The sequence below is a fragment of the Colletotrichum navitas genome, assembly GCF_030913465.1.
Source record: "Colletotrichum navitas strain CBS 125086 chromosome Unknown LY79scaffold_18, whole genome shotgun sequence".
Lineage (NCBI taxonomy): Eukaryota > Fungi > Ascomycota > Sordariomycetes > Glomerellales > Glomerellaceae > Colletotrichum > Colletotrichum navitas.
The window spans coordinates 245,299-265,900 of NW_026850564.1; the positions used below are offsets into that span (position 1 = coordinate 245,299).

Genomic DNA, 20,602 nt, shown 5'->3' on the forward strand with positions numbered 1-20,602 from the left:
CCACCCCACCGTAACGCATCCGTACCGTGCGACGGCACTGTCTTCCAGCTGGGTTAGCCAGTTAGTTCCGAGGAGGGCTTAAGGGCCGAACCGTCGCGAAAGGACCTGGAAGCTTTCTGGGTTTGAACCCCCAGGCCCAGATCCTCCGACATTCGAAGTGCTTCTGCCGCATGCTGTACAAATTTTGCTGATTCCACCCTTCTTTTCCCGTCCCATTTTGCACCTCAGGTTTTTTTTTTTTTGGACGCCTCACCCAAGTTTCGCGCCAGAAGCAGGACACAGTTCGTGGGCCAAAGAGATAGGATAGGTCCTCTCTCCCCCTCCATCGTCTGCCTACGATAATCTACCCCACACTTTGATCCTGCAAAAGAAGACAACCGCCGCCTCCACCATGTCTACGCCGGAAGAGCGGGCAGTAGCCTTTAAAAACGATGGCAACAAAGCTTTTGCTGCCCATGATTGGCCGACCGCTATCGAGTTGTATACCAAGGCCATTGAGCTGAACGATAAGGAGCCGACTTTCTACACCAACCGCGCTCAGGTCCGTCACCTCATCCCCCTGCGCCGAAGCGACGCTGTTGAGTTGCCCGCGTGACTAACAAGACTTCCAATCCGAGTAGGCAAATATCAAATCCGAGGCATACGGCTATGCTATTGCGGATTGCACCAAGGCGATCGAGCTGAACCCCAAGTTTGTGAAGGTGGGTAGTGTCGAATGAAGCCCGGAGCCTGGCCCAAGTGCTGACGTCGATGCGAACATAGGCCTACTTCCGCCGAGGGCTTGCCCAAACTGCTTGCCTCAGACCCAAAGATGCCGTCGCAGATTTCAAGGAGTGCTTACGACTCGACCCGAACAACAAGGATGCTAAGTTGAAGCTGGATGAATGCAAAAAGATTGTGCGCAAGTTGGACTTCTTCGCTGCCATCGAGGTCGGCGATGAGCCCTCGGCCGCTGAAGGCCTCGATCTCAGCGCCATCACCGTCGAGGATGACTACGACGGTGTCAGGTTGGGAGAGGAGATGACTCAGGAGTTCATCGATGACATGACGGAGCGATTCAAGATCGGCAAGAAGATCCACAGGAAATATGTCTACCAGATCATCCTGGCTGTTAAGAAGCTTGTCTATGATGAACCGACGATGGTGGAGATGGAGATTCCCGAGGGTACCCAGCTCACCGTCTGCGGTGACACACACGGTAGGCTAAGTGCGGCGAGGTTCGACTAAGGAAGGTACTGACACACCGCGCAGGCCAGTACTTCGATCTGATGGAGCTGTTCCGTCTCAACGGAACGCCCAACGACAAGCATTATTACTTATTCAACGGTGACTTCGTCGATCGTGGATCATGGTCCACTGAGATCGCCCTGTTGCTTTACGCCTACAAGTGGCTGCGTCCCAAGGCCTTCTTTCTCAACCGTGGCAACCACGAGACCGACGACATGAACCGTGTCTACGGTTTTGAGGGCGAGTGCAAGGCTAAGTACAACGAGAGGTACGCCAACAAACCGGTTGCTCGTGAAACTATGCCTGCTAACTGTCGAAATGCAGAATCTTCAAGCTCTTCTCCGAGAGTTTCTCGGCCCTTCCTCTTGCGACTCTGATCGGCACCAAGTACCTTGTGCTGCACGGTGGCCTGTTCTCAGACGACAAGGTTACTTTGGACGACATCCGAAAGCTCGACAGACACGCCCAGCGCCAGCCTGGCCAGGCCGGTCTTATGATGGAGATGCTGTGGACGGACCCCCAGGATGAGCCCGGCCGCGGCCCGAGCAAGCGTGGCGTTGGCATGCAGTTCGGCCCCGATGTCACCAAAAAGTTCTGCGAGAACAACGGTCTCGAGGCCGTCATTCGCAGTCACGAAGTTCGCATGGATGGCTACGAGGTGCAGCACGACGGACGTTGCATCACTGGTGAGTTTTCAGTTCTCCTTGGATTGCTTTACGCCCTAGACTAACCCCCGTAGTCTTCTCCGCACCCAGATACTGCGACTCCACCGAGAACAGGGGAGCATACATCAATATCGGCCCCGACTACGAGTTGAAGTTCAAGCAGTTCGACGCTGTTCCTCACCCGGACATCAAACCCATGGTAAGGCTTGGCCCATCCTCTCCCTTCTCTCGTTGACATGACATCGTCGCTGATGTTTTCCACCTCCCCAGGCTTATGCCCAGAGTTCTCTCATGTCGTCTCTGATGTAAGTTGACGAGAACCGCGGACTCGTCATCCCGGGGATATGAAGTGATAAATTTTGCATCCGCAAGCATACACGGTGCATACGATCGGCGCATATACGGGGAGCTAGGTCGCAGCGTGGGTTTGGCCATGCGGATAATTTGGAGTGATTCATTCCTGGCGGACCGTTCAACCATAACCCCCGGCTCTAGAATAAGATGATGTTTGGGTGTCAGGCCAAATCCCGTTCTTCTGCAGATTCCGAGAAATGACAAACCCCCTGTTCACGGAGACCAGAGCTTGTCCTGGCCTTCGGCGCCGGCCATGGCGCCCAGGTAGTCCGAACACTGCTTCACCTGGAGCACGCGCCGGCCCCCCTCCTCCGAGACGCCGGCCCACGCCGTGATGGCGGCGGCGAAGGGGCTAAGGTCCGGACGGGGCACGCGCAGCCAACACTGGTTGCCGTCAATCTTGAAGATGTCAATAGGGATGGCGGAGCCCGTGGCGCCGAGGAACTGGCGTAGAGCGGTACTGCAGTATGAGCGCACTTGAAGGTTATCCAAGCTCTCCGCCGCCTCGTGTGGTTGCGGAGAGTCGACAACGAGCTCGAGCCGGACGTATGAGTAGGGCGGGGTCTTTATGGTGCATGTGAGGAGCTCGTGGGACCTTTGGCCCGTTCCTCGAGGGGCGCTGGAGGATGCTTCTCCCGTGGACGAGTTTTGCGTCGTCATGGTGGATATGAGGCGGTTCTTGGGTAACCGTGGGGGTTCTGTCGTCGTTATCGTTTTATACTTTGTATTCCGCTTGGTGAGAATGATTGATATCCCTTTTGAAACGCCGTTGATTTTGACAGTAGGTTTCAAATCAAGTTGAGTCAGTGGGCGAGCGAATCAATGAATGAGTGAGTGAGTGGCATGTAATATGATTCGAGCGCGACTGAAGAGCTCTCCTCTGGTGGGGTGCACCCAGATCCCGATAATTGCATATATCATCCAAAGCCGGCTATCCGTAGGTACAAACTGTAAGCTTCCTACCCGGAGCTACACTACTTTCGATCTTGAGCTGCAACGTCCAACCAGTCTCTCCCATACGGCAGCCTCGCAAAACGAAATCTCGACGACCACGAAGGGACGCGATTGTTCCTCGTAGACGCTCCCGACGGCCGACCCATCACACGAGATATCCTCCATTCCCCCAAATCGATCGGAGAAAAATGTCGGCTGATAACTTCGTCGCCCCCGGCCAGCAGCGCTACCTTCGCGCCTGCATGGTCTGCTCCATCGTCATGACCTACGCTGTACGTCCCTCTTCCCCTTCCAATCCCCGGGTAAAGTGAGAGGGGAAATCGCTCGTGGTGGTGAACGGGAATGCTGACACACCTGTGCAAATAGCGCTTCCGCGACGAGGGCTGCCCCAACTGCGAAGAGTTCCTGCACATGGCCGGCTCCCAAGACCAGATCGAGAGCTGCACCTCGCAGGTGTTCGAAGGCCTTATCACCCTCGCGAATCCGAAGCGGTCCTGGGTCGCCAAGTGGCAGCGCCTCGACGGCTACGTCCGCGGCGTCTACGCCATCAAGGTCTCGGGCCAGCTGCCCGACGAGATTCGCAACACGCTCGAGGAGGAGTATAGGATACACTATATCCCGTAGGTGCCCCCCTGGCCGTGTTTCTTATGCTTCGCGGCTTCGCGAGTCGCGCGCACTAGCGGATTTGTGACAAGTCTTGCTGACTGTATCGCAGGCGCGACGGGACGGAAACGGAAGTCGACAATTAAGGGTCTAGGAAGACAAACGGGCTATGCTTTACGTATCGGCGTTCAGGGGTGTTAAAGAAAGGCTGGTCATGGAGTCGGGGAAGACTTCTCTCTTCATTCACATGGAATCAAATCGGTTCTCGATGGTATCTATAAACAAGACAAAAAAAAAGATTGTGTACCCAATGCCCCATGCTGACCGCCCATTATTCTTTGTTGCATGAATGATGCACCTTGTTCCCCAGACGCCGGTTGTTTGTCTCGTATCAGGACCAGGCAACAAAAGTCACTGCTGGTCCATCTTCTGCTTCTTGAACGAAAATCCTCCGAACCCAGACCCCCCCCTTGGCCGCTTTCTCTCTTGCCTCTCCATGTCTTCCTTCATGATCCTTTCGGCTTCGCTCATCTTCTTAGGCTGCTCGATAGTCGTCTTCTTGCCGCCGCCAGAAAGGGTATTCTTCTTGGCCTGAGCGAAGACGTTCTTCGTCTGCGGTTTCGCCGTCATCTTGAGCGACAGGCCCCCACCGAGAGACGGCTTCTCGGGCTGTTTGTCGGCAGGTTTGTCGTCCTTCTTTTCTGCCACGTCTCCTGGCGCTGTCGTCGAGGCCTCGGGCTCGGCAGACTTTGACGGTTCCTTCGCCGCCGCCGTAGGCTTGGCCCCAAAGGACAGAGAAATCTTCTCTCCCTCGGCCCTCCGCAGTCCCCTCTCCCTCTCTTCTTCGTTTTCCGCCTTTCCCCCCCTCGCCTCGGCCGCCTTCTGTGCCCTCTTGATTTGTTCCCGGATCATCATCTGCTCAACCTCCTCGTTCCCCCGATCCTGCGCCTCCTTTCTCCTCAACGCCTCCTGCCTCTTGAGCGCCTCGGGCGAGTTATCGATCCACGAGATGTGAATACCCTTTTCGTTCTCCTCGACACGACAGATGCCCTCACGGCCCAGGTGCTTCGCGAACTCGGTCAGACTGGGCCATTTCGTCGCGTTCATGTGCACGTGCTCCTTATTTGCGATGTACTCCTGGTAGAAGTGGTTTATCTGCACCTGCTTCTCGCCGTGACCCGTGCGGAGCAGCTGAGTGAAGTCGCGAAGGAACTGGTTGCTGTACTCATTGAGGAACTTTTTCGGATCCTCGCCCACGACGAGCATCTGCCGCACGTGCGACTCGGACTGCGTGTGCATCTTGAAGCCGTTCTCATCGCGGCACTGCTTCTCGCAAACCTGGCAGTACCACCGCAACCGCTGTAGGCCTTTGCTCTTGAGCTTGTTGTTCAGGTACCTCGTTGAGCCGACTTCTGCTTTTGGCATGGTGGGCGATTTGCTTGAGTATTGTGTTTATGCTGTGTTCGCTCGGTTCGGTTGAGAGAGAGAGGAAGGCTTGCGGGTGTGTGTTGATGGGATTCGAAGATCGGATGTTGACGAAGTGTATGAGAAACCGTTCTGTCGGATTTGATGTAGTTAAGGTGATCATCGCACAGCAGCACACGCGCTTTGTTGGGTGGATCCTTCGAGGCACGTTTATCTTATCAATACTACAGGGGTCTGGCGTGGCGGGGCAAGTCCGTGTGCGACTGCGACGCGAAACACTGTATCCCACCTTGCCGACGTCGGCCGGCTGGTAAATATTTATGTCCTACCTGGTTACTACGGCAGTAGTTTGATCAGTCGTCCGGCGTGCGAATGGCTTCAACAACGACCACCATTGCCACGTTCTCCTCTTCGAATCGACACGGATTTCATTGAATTTTCGTTTCCTCGGGATAATACACGATGCATCCAACTCCCTCAAATTGACGTAAGCGTCAGCTAGACCAAAGAATTCAAAATACTCTATCCATGCTCTCTGACCCTTTTTCTTTATTTGTCCATTCCATATGCAATCTCATGCTCCATTTTTAAAATGACCAGGCGAGTAAAATAAAAAAATAAAAAAAGATATAAATGCTCTATTCCAAAATCAGGTCTCACTCTGTACAAGACACCTGATGAACAAACACCACACAGCTGTAGAGCAACGCCCTCCTTGTCTAGTCGAGGAAGGTGAACAGATTCGTGTGCAGGATGTTCATGGCCCGGGTGGCGTCGCGTGCGTCGATAACGCAAGATATGTTGATCTCACTAGCACCTATGACAGAGTCAGATCTACAATTATCATAATCTTGCGGCCAACTTACCTTGTGAAATCATCTCCATGTTGATGTTGTGCTCTCCCAGGGTGGAGAACATGCGTCCAGCAATACCAATCATGTTCTTCATCTCTGCACCAACCAGACTCAAAATAGCCATATCGTGCAGCACGCTGACGTCGCCGCACTCCTCCAGCTCGAGCCGAGCCTTATCGAAGCTGCCGCTCTCCGAATTGCCGGTGTGGATAGCCATGGAAACATGAACCTCACTCGTGGAGATGAGGTCGACCGAGACCTGGTTGTTGTCGAGAATGGAGAACACCTTGGCGAAGAAGCCGTGAGAGATAGATCGCTTGTTGGAGTGCACGTTGATGACAGAGATCTTGTCCTTTATCGTGACAGCCGTCGGCCGCTTAGGCTTCTGGATCATGGAGGGGTCCGAGGGCTTTGAACGCTGGATCTGGTGACCAGCGGTGAGGACAGGGTCGGGAACGACGATAGTACCCACTCCCCTGGGGTTCTTGACGTTCTTGATACGAATAGGGATAGGGGGTGAAGCGTGGATAACTTGGTCCATAGTCAAGTGGTGGATAACCTCAGAACCGTAGAAAGTCAACTCTGCCGCCTCGGACGGTGTGATGGAGTGTAACAAGCGTGCTGTGGGGACTTTGGTCGGGTCTGCGGTAAAGATGCCGTCGACTTCCTTCCACACTTGGAGCTCGTTAGCCTTAAGGCCGACTGCGCACAGCGCCGCGCAGAGATCGGTGTAGCCTCGGCCGATGTCACCATCAATTAGACTCCCGGGCACGTTTCCAAAGAAGCCAGTGACCACAGGGACCCGATCCTCGCAGGCCATGATCTTTTTCCGCAGCACGGCAGTAGCATCTTGGTAGAAACTTTGGTCCAAATGGCCAGAGGCATCATAATGAAATGCGTCACTCAGATCCACATATTCCGCGGCGACACCCTAACAGCTGGTTAGTCTCAATTATCAAGAAACGGGAGTGAGATACCGGTTGCGTACGAGATCTTTCAGCAACGCAGTCATAAATCTGCAGCTAAGCTTCTCGCCAAAGCTGATGCAGCGGTCCTTAGATCTCGAGTTGACTTCGAGGTTAAATCTTCGCGCTGCTACAATGTACTCAACCAGCTCCTGGCACTCATCGCGGATCTCCTGTTCCAGAGAGGCCTGCAGTTCCGGGTTGCTCAGGAAGGTCTTGACTGCTGAAACATGGTCCTTGCAGATGTCGTCAATGAGACCCTTGGCCTGGTCCATGAGTTCATTCTGCAACTCTTCGGCGCTCGTGGGCGTCGCAATTCCCCTGAGCTTGTTGAAAACACCCAGCAACCTATCTCGGGTGGTCAGTCCGAGTGTCGGGGTCTAATGCGCTGCTAGGTGACTCACCGGCTGGTGGTGCCCTCGACCTTCTTACCCGTGCTTCTCGCTGAGCACACGACGACGACATTGTTCTTTGACAGACTTGCCCTATCACGCAGAAAGTTCAGTGGGGCTCCATTCTCGCTCATGAGGCTCTATCCTTACCGGACAATATCCGCTGCAATCTGTAATGCAAATGTCCTCGGTCAATCTCATGCGGCAGTGACGACAACTTTTGAGTAGTGGCGGACGAACCTTGTCAGGAAACTTTCCCACGCTTGTGCCGCCGAATTTTTGCACGACCCAGCCGTTGCTGGAAGTGTTTCCTGCTGTTTGACTATTCATGGCGTCTCAATGATTGTGCACGAAACGGAAAGCGGCTGGTTTGGGGTATGAGTGAGTGTATGACTCTAGCGTACTGGAGAGGATACACCGGGAAGCGGGGCACTGTGTTCGAGAGGTGCGGGAAAAAGAAAACAAAATAAGGGAAGAGAAGAAAGAACGGCGACGGTTACACTGGGTCGTCAACCCACAGCCAAAATGTCCGATATAGTATGCGCAGCGCGGGTAAGGTGTAAACGTAATTTGAAGGAAGGAGATAGTGTGTTTGTATGACTGGTATAGTTAGGAAGTGAGAGGAGAACGGGCTAGAATATGGTGAAATCGCTGTCTACAAGATGGTCATGGTGGGGTGGATTAGCCCGGAATTGAGGTGGTGAGATGGGGCGAAGGTGGGAAGTGTGGAGCGACGAAATCGGCGACGTTTATGCAGGATATGCAGACACCGAAATTTGCGCTTCCGGAATGTCGGAGGCGGGCCGGAGTCTCGTTCGAGTGCCAGTTCCATGCTGCTACATGAACACACAATAACCGTCGCATATTAGTCAGGTTCCAATGAGACACTTTCTGCCGCTGCTCGAAAGAATGCATTTGAAGTGCCCAAGTACCCTGCCCTGATCACCGAATGACCTACCTACTCAGGTACATCGTAGGCTGCCCATACCTACCTACCTACCTGTGAAAAGTTCCTTGCCTGACTCATACGAACCCTTCAATGGACCGGGCGGCTTTTCCACTCAGATCGAACCTGATCTCCAGATATTGCCGTTACTATTTGATAACCTCGCATTAAGGGTTGACAAACTCTGTCGTTATCAACTTATCATGTCCGGACCCCACGGGGACGGAGGACATCCGCTGAGGCCTTCGAACCTCTTTCGTTGGCTTTGCGGTTAGAAACCGTCCAGCGCACTCCACATGCAAGTGTCGTGGAGAGCTTATTAAACCACCTGCAGAGAAAACTCTTAGTTGCCCAATCCCGGCATGCACGCGAAGAGCAGCGAATCAGCGATCATCCGATGACGAAGTGGTGTATGGGTATATCACGCCCCAGTCTAGGTAACAACCGCAATTGACGCTGCTTCGGCTCGTTCCCGTTGCAACTGGATACAACCTTGTGCTCGCGCCCAACGGCTGCAGGAAATATCGCCTCTCAGGAGAAGCGGAACGCTCATCGGCTCGCCATGCCGATTAACGTAGAAGGCTCGTCTGCATGCACATCTGAAGAACCCAGCGGCACATGGCTGTATGCTCAATGCTCTCTCCCTATCGGGATGTATTACAACTAGATGAACGTATAATTCAGGTATCGTTGCTTTGCCCCTAACCAGACACAATTGGTATAGCAAACCCACGAGAACCAAATGCAGATGCCGACCGTAATCGCCCAGCAAGTTAAACACCAAACCGCGAAATCCAAAAAATAAAAAATAAAAATAAACCCAAAGCCTGTCCTAGAATAAAACAGGCGTAGTACCCATTGAAGTTCTTCCAGCCACATGGCTACAGAATTTTCCGCGCTCATACAATCGTCCAGTCGTGCCATCGTCATCGCACTGTTGTCGACAGTCCTCATCTGGCATTGAGCCTCTGCAAGAGGCCGTCTGACAGGCGGCTATCAATAAAAAAAACACCTGGTTTGCCAGGCGCGACTATAGTTCGATCTCCTTTCGTCATTGTTGCAAATCGGCGTTGGCAAGTAGTGCTTGGTTGACCTCCGAGTGTGAGAAGGTGTATTTGTCCATGGGGAAGTCCTCCTCCGGTGTCCGGATGCCAATTCCACTGTCATCCGGGTTGTTTCCCGTAGAATCAACCTGACTTTGGCTCGTTGATGGAGGAAACGGCGCCTTATCAGGTTGTGCTTGGGGGAGGCTTGAAAAGTTGAAATCCTCGCCGCCGGTGCTATACCGGGACCCTTGGTGGCTCGCCTCCTGAGTAGCCGACTGGGTGTTGACGAGAGCCGCCGAAGCGCCAGATGTCCTCATCTGTAGGAACCCGCCTTGCTCGGCGAGGAAACAGGTCATCTCGTCAATCCAGCACTTGGTAACCCACCAAGAACCGAAGCTCTTGCCCTGGGCCATGGTAAGATCCCGCATCACTGCCGTGCCAACTCTTTGAACTGAGTAGACAATCTCCGTGTGTGACGCATAAGGAAACCGCGTTGGTAGTGACTTGAGGAAGCCAACCCAGCGTTCCAGTACGTTCTGGCCGTTGTGCTCTCCTGTGCTCTCAGCATCCAGTTGACGGCCGTTCCTCAGGGCAATGTCGCCGTAAACAGTCAAGCACTCCACCTCCCAGGGTACGTTCAGAGGGCTAAGGAGGTCCCGAAGTTCGGAGACGAGCAAGTTGACGAGGTCATCCATGCCCCGAGTAGGTACACACTCGGCCACCTTGCGTACACGCACCATGGTAATCCAGTCAAGGTACATCTGGTCGCGATTGGCCGGATTCGACAGCATGTTGGCCGCCGCATGGGCGGTGAGATTGACTCTCAGGGCTCGGTCCAACAGAGCAGCGAATATGGTCGCTGGCGCCTCCTTGGCCCGAATAACGTGGTGCGGCTGTCCCTGGAAAGCCTCCCGAATGTGGGGCACGAGTCGCTCCGAGATGTTACGTAGCGTGTCAAGAACCGGTTTGGGCACGACCTGGAGGGTGAGGCCGGAGATGATCCTAAGCATGCGTTGATAGAGAATGAAGTCGCATTCCTCAACCCAGGGGGCGAGACTAGGGTGACCAAGTAGCTTCTGGACTGGCATTGTCAACGTGCCCTGGAACGACGTATAGAGATGGAAGAAAGTCTTCTCCTTGCAGTAGCGAACGCACTCGACAAGGGAAGTGCAATGCGACCTATACAGAGCAGACAGGCTCTTCGCAGCATCGGGGTCAGTTCCATTAGGTAAGAAAGGCTCCATCCGGGGTAGCACAAGAGGTTCGGTGGATTGAAGAAGGGCCTCATCCGCTTCCGAAGGGAATGAGAATTGGAGCGATGTCTTCGTGGTAGACGAGTTCAAATGATCCGCACTGGTCACGTTCGGATGACTGTAGAAACTATGTGATCTTGAGTGGCCATGCGAGGCTTGATCTGGGCTCTCTGGCCGCTTAGTGACATCGGGCGACGGCAGAACGGCTTTCGCTGGCTGGGATTTGGTGGGAACAGCGCTAAAGCTTTGGGAACGGGTGGGTTCGGATATGGCCACCGGGATGTGAGGCTCGGGCTCGCGGAGGTCAGGTTGGTCATCAACCAGGCAAAAGTTGACGTAGTGGTACTTGGACTCTCCTCTCACGCCAAGTCGCCTGGTCTTGAGGCCAGGGAACAGGACGCGGACAAGTTTACCGAAGCTGGCAGGGTTCAAGACGGTAATCCTCTCGGTAGCACACCGGGACGCGTAGTTGGCATATACACGGCCTCGCGGCACAGATCCCTTGCCCTTGCTGCATACCGAATTGATCCAGAGCATGGCGAAGACTTGTCGAGTACGTTCTGAGTTAGGCCCTCGTTCATTGCCGTGCAGTTCGCTGGCAACATCCTGCAAGCCGCGGTGCTTGTTTGCGTTGAACAGGTGACGCATTTCCAACTCATTGTTAGCACTGGACCTGGCGGAGCTCGATTTGTGCATGCCCATCGCTCCCGCCAAGGAGTCTCCGTCCTCGTCGCGATCTATCATCTGGCTATCATCAGTGAAGCTGTTGTTGGCAAAGCTTTCGGACGGCAAGGGATGCCTCGTCATGGCGTGCTGTTGGAACGACATGGAATGGCTCATGTGCGTGCTCGTCTGGCTCATCGAGGCACCCATTCCGGGAGGCATGGAATATTCGCGGGCGTTCTGCATCTGAGTTGCAGCAGCGTGGAGCATCATCTCCTCGGGCGTTATCCGGGACGCAGGCGCGAGGCTCCTCTGCTGCCTTTGGTCATTGTTAACCCATTGTGCCGAATAAAGCTCGGGCGCGTCGGTGAAGGACTGTTGTTGTTGTTGTTGTTGCTCCATGTTGGGCTGCGTGGAGATGCTGTGAACAGAAGCGGTCGAGGCCCGGGATTGTGGTCTCTTCTTCGCCCTTAGGGCCTGAGCAAGGTGTTCTGTTTACCTCGGATGATCAGCCAATAAAACGCAGGTAGAAGAGCGATCTCGGTGCAAAGAAGCATTTTGGAGAACTGTATAGCGTACCGTGATCCATCGTCGTCTGCTTGTCGTGACAGTGGTAGGGTGGTAATGTTGTTCTGTGATGGAAAACACACGGGTCATGCAAGGCGCCGTTTCCAAACAATAAAGAAGTAAACGTGCGCTGGCCGACGAGGAACAAGTGAGCAAGAGAAACAGAAGCGTCGAGGTTAGGGGGAGCAATCCGGATCCCTGCAGCCGAGAAGAACGCGGTGCGCTGTGGTGAGCGTCGAGATCTTAAAGGACGTGGTCGGGGGGGAAGCAAGACCTGAAGGCAGAGTGTGGATGTGTGAAATGTTTTGGAAGGCTTTCCCGCTGTTTTGTTGACTTGACAACCAAGGCTCGGCTGGTCGCCTCCACTCAGGTCTTGGACGAGTGATTTGCGTGGCTGGACGGACTCACGTGATGTGCATGGCATCTTGCAGGCCGTGGGTTCCCAAATAATCTGGAGCAGCCAGTCCCGTTGTAGCTTGGTCTTGTTTTGGGTTTTCCAATTGGTCCAGTACAGCCGTGGTAGGTGCATGATGTGGAGTCTGCTTACTTTGTCTGTTTCCGACTTTCTGCCACTGGCGTCCGGCAGGTACGTAGCGACGCTACTTTTACTTTGTTCCAAACACGCGGAGAAACCACCATTAGCTCTGGGCAGTCAAATTGACGGACGAGCATAAGCAACAACACACAACATGTGGCCTCGATGCTCGGGCAGCAACCCAAAGCAACGTGAGTGCGTGTGGGGAGGGAGGAAGGGAGGTTTCCCTACCCCAGCCAGCACGCACCTCCGCTGAGGAACCATACCTACCTAGGTAGTATGTACACGAAAGCTTCTCTCGCCTTATCTTATCAGCATGTGTAAGCACACACCGGATGATGATGTGCTGGCTGCTGGGGAAGACTGGAGAGACGGGACGGGCGGGAATCTGAGGCGAGGGAAATCTGACGCCAACCCAAGCCTTGTCCAGACCACAGTGGCCAAGTACCCGCTAACACGATGGACATGGATCTCAGGGCAAATACGTCCGGCACACAAAGTCGGTCTGACTTGAAGCTACCTCGCTGTTCTGTTCTTATGCCCGTGCTCGTGCCCCTCCCCTCTCCTGAACCCCCCGAGCGAAGCTTGACGCAAAAGGGCTCCCATACCATTCCTACTGGCCAGATCTGCACACGTTACGTCGTCATCCAGCCTTTTCCCTTCCACCCGTTAATTCCAACGCAGAACCAAGGTCATTCAACCCCATTACTCTGCAATTCTGTCGAGAACTTGACATTCTGACATCGTCAACAGCTTCCTGTGGACCTTGCATACTACCCATATCACCCACCAAGCAAACTGTCAGTGCCCGTGTCCCTGCATCAAATTCTTCGAGAGCTGCCGCCCTCTCTCACCCTTTATTTGTTGCAACCTGGCCTTGTTCTAACCCTTATCACAGCGCATTAACGCACAGCTCTTGCAATCTAGCCAAGCTTCCATTCAGCCGCCAATATGTCTGCTCAGGATCGCGTCCAGAACTACATCGGCCAGCTCGATCGTGAGGTAATATTGCCGTGCCGACTACAGCACAACATGATCATGGGTTCTAATGCTGACTGACCGTTGCGACAGCTGTCCAAGTACCCCGCCCTTAATAACATCGAGAAGTCGACCAATGTTCCCAAGGCGTACGCCGTCATCGGAGTCGCTTCCCTCTACTTTTTCCTCATTATTTTCAACCTCGGCGGCCAGCTTCTCACCAACATCGCTGGCTTCGTCATTCCTGGATACTATTCCTTGAACGCTCTGTTCACTGCAAGCAAGCAGGATGACACCCAGTGGTTGACCGTACGTTTGCAACTCTCCCCCGCAGTTGCCGGTGCCTCAACCTTAACTAACCTTTGCTTCCTCTAGTACTGGGTCGTCTTTGCCTTCTTCACGTTAGTAGCCCCTGGTCGTGCGACACAAAAACGACTGTAGCTAACAAATCCTTCAATAGCGTTGCTGAGAGCCTTGTCAACGTTGTCTATTGGTTCCCCTTCTACTTCACCTTTAAGTTCATTTTCCTGCTTTGGCTCGCTCTGCCCGCTTTCCGGTACGTTCGGTCCCCCCTCACTCCTTGGAGCATAACAGCCGACGCTGACTGTGATCAGCGGTGCTGAGATTATCTTCAACTCCTTCCTCTCCCCCATGCTGGCCAAGTACTTCAACGGTGCCTCGACCGCCTCTGGCCTCCGTGCCCAGGCTGGCAAGGCCGAGTAAATGCACACCAGCACTAGCTCATCAAGCAGGTTGATTGCCTTGAGACATCCACCTACGACGAGTTACACCGCTGGCCCGACTTCATCCCATTACCATTCGCTAGCTAGTCAAGGGACGTTATGCAGCGACCAAGAACACAAAGAGGGCGGGATGAGGTATTAAGTGGCTAGCTTTACCCCCTAGGCGACAACGGTAATGGCTCGATCAAGTTTGGTCGAGGATCCCGAGATCACGACGGGACCAGTTGAACGAGCTCCTGTTACCCAGATAGAGCTACTATACGTTACGGGATACGGAGTCAATGACTTCTACAATGAACTAGACAGTACCCGGCGCTAAGAAAGATCCCTGGTGCGACATGCTTTCCCGTTGCCTCTTCCCGCAGTGACCAAGTAAAGACATGTGACAAGCGTTGGGAGGGGTTGAAGCCGTCTTGGCCTTGAGACAAAGAGTGACTCGGAGGTTCGACCTGTTTCTTTGTCATGGGCAACCAAAATAGGAAGCCGATCAGTAGGCATCAGGCAATGCGATGCCAGATTTCGACCTGGGGCGCATGCCAACAATGTTCGCCCGTGAACTACGAAGCGGCTAGGTCTAGCATGGTTAAGTCGGGCTCAGGAGTGTGGAGAGGTCGTATTTGGAAGGATTATTCGAGCATTTCTCTTATGTGCAACATCGTTGTCTATGCTGCCCGCAACCATCTTGTTGCCCCATTAACGCTAGAATCCTCTGTTGGAATTGTCACTCGTCACCGTAACGACCCTCGAAAACAGAAGTAGCCGGCAAATGAGGGACAGCCTGCAACGTTCCTGAGTCTTCTGTTCCCTTTCCGCCCGAGTGACACAAATGCGGTTCAAAGTGCTAGCTGGTTCTTTACATCAAGCCGCTAGACTTGCATGTATAGCACCAGAGTTGACCAACCCTATCTTCAGCTGGCTGGTCCGGTCGCCAGGAGAAAAGGGAGAGAGGAGGTCGAGGCCAGGATGCTGAGCACGCTGCTCCGTGCCTTGGCCTCAGGGCGTTCAGGGACTTTATGGGCGAGGGGCCGTGGGCTCCGAGACGCCGAAAGGGGTCTCCACACCTACCAGGTTGCGTCTCCTGTTCAAGCTGGTGTTAGGTACCTCAGCTCTGTGGGATCTCCGGCGTCAGCGGCCGTTCAGAGGTGATGGCGCGGTAGCCTACCTAGGTATGCTCGACTTCTCAGCTGTTTGGGATCTGAAACCCTCTAAAACAACAAAGGCAGTTTTTCCCTTCCGAATCCTCCTCAAGTCCAAATGCCCATATGCGATCTGTCCCTCGTTGCCCATTACCCCCTCTCCTTTACGGCTTGATCCGAGTCTTCTAAACCAGTTTTAGTGCCTTTGCTTCCGTTTGGACAAATTGCAGAACGACATTGCTCCCGCCGATTAACGTACCATAATGGAATGAGCTGGTGCACGCGGCCAGCTTATGACTACAGATAACGACACTTCGACATCCGTTGCGCTTATCGAGCATTCCCACTCAGGTTCGACGTCACCCAAGCGAAACGAACTCCGAAGTTGCCTAGCCTCGAAGGGCATGATCGCACAATGCAGCTCAGCCCTCTGCAATCGCGACTGGCGGCCTCGCTGATTGCCTCGCTGCTTCTCATTCTCATTTACTATTTACTGTCGACACCCACGTTCGTCCTCGCCACGGAACTGACGGGTGCGACGCAACCACTATTGGACGACCTCCAATCCGATGATTCTCTCGAACCAAGAAGCCATCTCGAGCCAACCTACGAGCCGGAATTTGCTGCCTTTGACCGCAGTATCGTTGGAAGGGCGCCTGCCGGCGTAACGGGTCTTGTGAATAATGTCGCGATCAACCGCAATGTCCCGGGGAACACGACCCAGAACTTTGTCTTTGAGGCGATTGCGATATTCGCCGACTTTTTCAATGAAAAAGATGAAGCGCTCATGCTGGAGCTTCGCGAAGTTGTTAACGACTCCTCCTCTCCAGAGCTAGCATCTACAGAGGATGTTGATCTAGAGAACGAGGATCGCGACCTACGTCGCCGACAGACCCAGGGCAGGATGGTGTATATCTCGGCGACAACATGTATACAGCCGCAGCGCGCGGGGAACAACACGAAGGAAGATCCACAACAGATCACAATGTACGTCTCGACGTCCCAGAACAACCAGACCCCTGGGCCTGGACAGAACGCGTCCCTGCAGACGACCATCCCGTTTGAAGAAGGCGCCGCCATGTTTCGTGTCAATACGACAGGAGATGTATTCATTGGAATATCTGCGCCAGCGAAGGATGGCGAGAAGTTTACTGGTGATTGGAACTTCGAAGTTGCGGTGTCGACGGATGACTACTTCCACAGCTACGATGCGAATCGCTCCGAGCTTCTTTGGGTCGACAGTGATTCCAATGCCGCTCTTCTGACCACACAGAACCTGACAGACACTCGAAATGAGACGCGGATCCAAGAGATTATGGAGCAAGGCCCTCCGTTTGTCATGTTCGTCGAGAACCGAGATTATGCCACCACGAAAGGTGTACGACATTCCATGTGCGGACTCGAGAACTATGCACAGATTGCAGCGATGAGAGGCGGCAAGTTCGGCAACCTTGCAAGCACGGTCATGACTACGAGAGGTCCCGGCAACCTGCCGAAGCAGCAATTCTTCTTCAACGGTCTCAATGCAAGTGCCTTCTACACGGGCATTCTGGTTCAAACTGGCAATTCATTAGCATTGAAGAAGCGTCAAGACGGGGGCGGATCAACTGGAGGTGGTAGTCGTGTCTTCGAGGCGACGCCATTTGAGACCAAAGACGGTATGTATATGGTTACGGACGCATTGCTCGTAACCATGACTGACGCGACATTAGGCGACAACTGCAAAATCATTACTGACTTGCAATTCTGTAACGAAACGGAGTATGCCGTGCCGGCCAACTCCAACAAGATGAACCTTACCCAACTCGCGCAGTTCTACGACAACTACGCGAGGGACATGTATGCCAACTTCCAAAAGCAACTCGCGCAGGTGGCTTGTGAGGCCCCGGCAGTCCAGCGGTATTCTCTTGCTCGAAACTGCGCCGACTGCGAGATCGCGTACAAGAAGTGGCTGTGCTCAGTCACAATTCCTCGATGCGAGGACTTCACCAGCCCTACCAACTTTTCCCTTGTCAGGAACACAAACCAGCCATTCCCCAATGGCACTATTCTCCCCGCCGACGTACAGGCCATGTATAATGCCAGTGTCAACCAGAATTCAAGAAACCCCCTCATTGACCAGATGATCGCGCCGGGTCCGTACCGGGAAATTCTTCCCTGCGCCTACCTCTGCTACGACTTGGCGCAAAGCTGCCCGGCATCGTTGGGCTTCAACTGTCCAACACCGGATCAAGCTGTATTTAATTCGAGCTACGCCATCCAGGTAGACGGCCTTCTTACCTGCAACTACCCAGGCGCAGTTCACCGCCCTTCGGCGTCTTCGCTACTGTCGGTGTCGTGGGGCTTGCTGTCGGCCCTTGTTGTCGGCACGCTCAGCGCAGTCATGCTCTGATGAATGACCGAACCGAAAATAGCGACAGCATCCGCGTATTGGTATTATACTTTGCTCGGGTTGATTGACGGCCGACTTATTTCACAGTGAGGGATCACAGGCACGACGTGACTGCTTAATGAGGGTCTGTATTTTTGTTATAAGTTGCATGGCATTGGCGTTTCAAAAGGTTTGACTCGGAGGGCGGTATTTCAATGATGTATTCACATGCATAGATGTCTGCAATAGCCGTAGTTTAAGGCAGGTGGACGCGAAGAGTTGAACGAATAAATGATCTTGTAGACCTTCATATGAGTTCTAGACAGGCCTGTGTTTAGGTTCCTTGTCAGTTACAAGCGGCATTCCAAGTATGCTACAGTATTGTACATTTTCGTAATGGCAATAATACCACATACAGTAAGGGACGATCACTCTATCCTAGGACCGTTGGGCAGGGAGAAATATTACCACGTACGAAAAAGCTCTGCCTCAGTCCGATCTCATGGCTCTTCCTCTCCCTCTGGCGACGAGTCCGACTCGGCCCATCTGCTAACGATGATGAATGGGGTATCGCATGCAATCTTTCTTCAGCGCCGACGCCACAAGGCCCATTCCGATCAGAAGATGTTTGCATCCTAAAGGCCCGGCTTATGTTCGAGTCCCCTCCATGTGACACCACCACCGCAGGCCGTCTCTACGCCTGCGTCCCCTTGGTGCCGGCCTGCAGCTCCGCGATCTTGGCCTCGAGGCCCTCGATTTCTCGCCCCTTCTCCTCGCGGATCTCGTCCTGCTCGAACTTCGTCCAGCTCCAGTAAGCGATCTGATACGTCAGGGTCGCCATCAGAAGGACCTTGAGTACGGGCCGGGTAAAGGTCTTGTAAAAGTTTGCCTAAGGGGTGAGCTTTCTGTTAGCTAGGGATCCCCCTCTCCCGGGGACATCTTGGGCACTGACCACTATCGACGGCCTCTTCTCAGCATCTGGTGACCCCGAGTAGAAGCGCAAAGCTGCGCGGGGGTTCTGCATTGTGTGCTGGGCGCGGAGGGCCCTGCATAGGACGGTGGCGCTGTTGCGCGCGGCCATGATGGCGATGTCGGTTTCTGCCTTTCCTCCTTCAGTCCCCCGAGGCTGTACTCTTTCGGTCGAACACTGCTACGCCGTGTAGATGCAAGGAACTTTGTCGGTTGGTTTCACGGATAGCTCGTCGTCGTCGTCGCCGTCGTCTTCGTTGTCGTCGATTGTCGGTTGTCGTTCATCTGGAGGCAAAGTAGCTTGCTCCCAGTAGTAGCTAAAACCAAAAGATTCAATACAATGTACAATGCGCTGCGCCGATCTGTGGCGGTGCGCATATCCCCCGCACATCCCAGCAGCACGCGTGGTGTTCGACCGCGCTGCCGCGTGGGTCCCGGTGCCCGTGGCACACAGCTTGATATGCAGTGGTCCTGGTCCGGAGTTCAAGATTTGTACATAGGGAGGTACCTGGTATCCGTAGCCATGCACTCTACCTACCTAGGCAGGTGAGTAGGTAGATTAGGTGGTTGCCTTACCGTATGGAACAAAGGAGGGCGAAACTAGGCATGGACGAGCGATAGGCAGTAGGTGATTTGTTAAGGAACCTGCCCTAGTACGCAAAGGCACAGCTTAGTGTGTACGTATCACTATCAATAAGAAAACAGTTTCTGCATCTCTCCTGGCGATCACCTGACACTCAGTAGCAAGTCTACAGACAAGCTGATATTCCCCCCCCCCCCCCCCCTGTCAACCCAAGAGTACCGTGCACTAACAGCAATAAACCTCATATCCTAAAGGCTGCAGGTTCAAATCCAGTTTTCTTAGATTTTTTATTAATTCTAAAACGGCTCCGCCAGGGAGGGTTAGAATAGTACTAACCTACCCTGCTTCCTACGCTGCGCTCTGGGTCAAGATAAGCCAAGACTATCCCTTTTGCCTCTATTTCTTTTATTAAGATAGTTGCGTTATCACTAAATCCATTGTCTGCTGAGCTTTATTGCTATTATTGTGCACAGAGCTCTCGGGTTAGCAGGGGGGGCACAATATCAGCTTGTCTGATCACTCCTCGGTAGCAGGGCCTTTAGAAATGAACCAATCAATCAAATCAGAAGCAAAAAAAACATCTACAACAGCGAGAACGAAACTTTTGAAATCAGAGCAAATAACAGCGCCACAACACAATCTAGCCGGTTAATTGGATAGCCTATTGCTTGTCGTGAAGCCTATAGCGACGCAGGCATTATGGCAACCCCATGGCCTAAGGATCAGTCCTGGCCAACGCCATACCGAGAGCACGCCGCAGAACTAAGCACATACCTTCAGACAGCACTGAAGTCAATCGATACTGCAAATAGTTAACCTATCTGGCCTTCAGGAGTCAGAGCCGCATTCATTAGGGCTCTAGCACTTATCGTCAAAATATAAATTATCCCTAACATCGGCTACGTTTACTAAGCAATTGAACATTTGCAGATGGAGACAAAGGCGGCTAATGAGAACACTACCTAAACCACGAGCAGTATTAGAATCGCAATCTAGCAAAACACAGCCGCTAAGGAGGAACTAAAAGCCAGCAAGCTGACTGTTAAGATAGTCAGGGATATTAAAGCACTAGGACTGATAAATAAATCAGGAAAACCGTAGGCTCAGGCAGCAGCATATACGTGTACACTGGTTTCAAGATGGGTTGATGCCTTGAAGCCTTGTAGTGAATGTCTCTTGCAGAGGGTTTGCCAAGTGCCAGTATAAAGGTAGTGGACGAGGACATAGCCTGCTTCATCCGGCACATTCTTGATGTGGATGCTGCTGGGGGGTAATTGTGATGAATAGCTTATTTCTCCAATACTAGGGCGCCCCAAAGTGGCTAAAGGTCAAAAGCCGGTATTAATGGCGAAGATTGCTTGCAGCCCAGCTTA

The 20,602-nt window shown here is 53.3% G+C and overlaps 9 protein-coding genes across 9 annotated transcripts; 4 read left to right on the forward strand and 5 right to left on the reverse strand.

The window, feature by feature from the left end:
• The first annotated feature begins 237 nt into the window (after positions 1–237).
• LY79DRAFT_125623 (Metallo-dependent phosphatase-like protein) lies at positions 238–2,330 on the forward strand. Its single transcript, XM_060550802.1, has 7 exons — positions 238–541; positions 621–701; positions 763–1,198; positions 1,252–1,495; positions 1,552–1,913; positions 1,967–2,091; positions 2,163–2,330. Exons 1-7 carry the CDS (start codon positions 392–394, stop codon positions 2,199–2,201), a joined length of 1,437 nt encoding a protein of 478 aa, XP_060415912.1. The 5' UTR covers positions 238–391; the 3' UTR covers positions 2,202–2,330.
• Positions 2,331–2,459: 129 nt separating this feature from the next.
• On the reverse strand, positions 2,460–2,906 carry LY79DRAFT_668405 (uncharacterized protein; the record flags this gene model as incomplete). Its single annotated transcript, XM_060563522.1, has 1 exon — positions 2,460–2,906. One exon carries the CDS (start codon positions 2,904–2,906, stop codon positions 2,460–2,462), a length of 447 nt encoding a protein of 148 aa, XP_060415913.1.
• A 482-nt stretch (positions 2,907–3,388) lies between these two features.
• On the forward strand, positions 3,389–3,949 carry LY79DRAFT_668406 (transcription elongation protein Spt4; the record flags this gene model as incomplete). Its single annotated transcript, XM_060563523.1, has 3 exons — positions 3,389–3,472; positions 3,567–3,820; positions 3,916–3,949. 3 exons carry the CDS (start codon positions 3,389–3,391, stop codon positions 3,947–3,949), a joined length of 372 nt encoding a protein of 123 aa, XP_060415914.1.
• A 146-nt stretch (positions 3,950–4,095) lies between these two features.
• On the reverse strand, positions 4,096–5,375 carry LY79DRAFT_548477 (domain of Kin17 curved DNA-binding protein-domain-containing protein). Its single transcript, XM_060557405.1, has one exon. It carries the CDS (start codon positions 5,226–5,228, stop codon positions 4,215–4,217), a length of 1,014 nt encoding a protein of 337 aa, XP_060415915.1. The 5' UTR covers positions 5,229–5,375; the 3' UTR covers positions 4,096–4,214.
• A 463-nt stretch (positions 5,376–5,838) lies between these two features.
• Positions 5,839–7,979, reverse strand: LY79DRAFT_125702 (aspartate kinase). Its single transcript, XM_060550803.1, has 6 exons — positions 7,680–7,979; positions 7,590–7,609; positions 7,452–7,532; positions 7,071–7,395; positions 6,095–7,013; positions 5,839–6,045 (listed from the first exon to the last, which is right to left on the reverse strand). Exons 1-6 carry the CDS (start codon positions 7,767–7,769, stop codon positions 5,948–5,950), a joined length of 1,533 nt encoding a protein of 510 aa, XP_060415916.1. The 5' UTR covers positions 7,770–7,979; the 3' UTR covers positions 5,839–5,947.
• A 1,012-nt stretch (positions 7,980–8,991) lies between these two features.
• Positions 8,992–12,234, reverse strand: LY79DRAFT_548482 (RFX DNA-binding domain-containing protein). Its single transcript, XM_060557406.1, has one exon. It carries the CDS (start codon positions 11,747–11,749, stop codon positions 9,437–9,439), a length of 2,313 nt encoding a protein of 770 aa, XP_060415917.1. The 5' UTR covers positions 11,750–12,234; the 3' UTR covers positions 8,992–9,436.
• Positions 12,235–13,253: 1,019 nt separating this feature from the next.
• Positions 13,254–14,391, forward strand: LY79DRAFT_125831 (HVA22 family TB2/DP1 protein). The gene is made up of 5 exons (XM_060550804.1): positions 13,254–13,451; positions 13,521–13,736; positions 13,803–13,828; positions 13,888–13,983; positions 14,042–14,391. Exons 1-5 carry the CDS (start codon positions 13,401–13,403, stop codon positions 14,148–14,150), a joined length of 498 nt encoding a protein of 165 aa, XP_060415918.1. The 5' UTR covers positions 13,254–13,400; the 3' UTR covers positions 14,151–14,391.
• A 1,330-nt stretch (positions 14,392–15,721) lies between these two features.
• On the forward strand, positions 15,722–17,698 carry LY79DRAFT_511897 (calcium influx-promoting protein ehs1; the record flags this gene model as incomplete). Its single annotated transcript, XM_060554315.1, has 2 exons — positions 15,722–16,964; positions 17,019–17,698. 2 exons carry the CDS (start codon positions 15,722–15,724, stop codon positions 17,696–17,698), a joined length of 1,923 nt encoding a protein of 640 aa, XP_060415919.1.
• A 673-nt stretch (positions 17,699–18,371) lies between these two features.
• LY79DRAFT_668412 (uncharacterized protein) lies at positions 18,372–18,758 on the reverse strand (the record flags this gene model as incomplete). The annotated part of the gene is made up of 2 exons (XM_060563524.1): positions 18,372–18,566; positions 18,630–18,758. The coding sequence occupies 2 exons, from the start codon at positions 18,756–18,758 to the stop codon at positions 18,372–18,374; spliced, it is 324 nt and encodes a 107-aa protein (XP_060415920.1).
• Between the last annotated feature and the right edge of the window lie 1,844 nt (positions 18,759–20,602).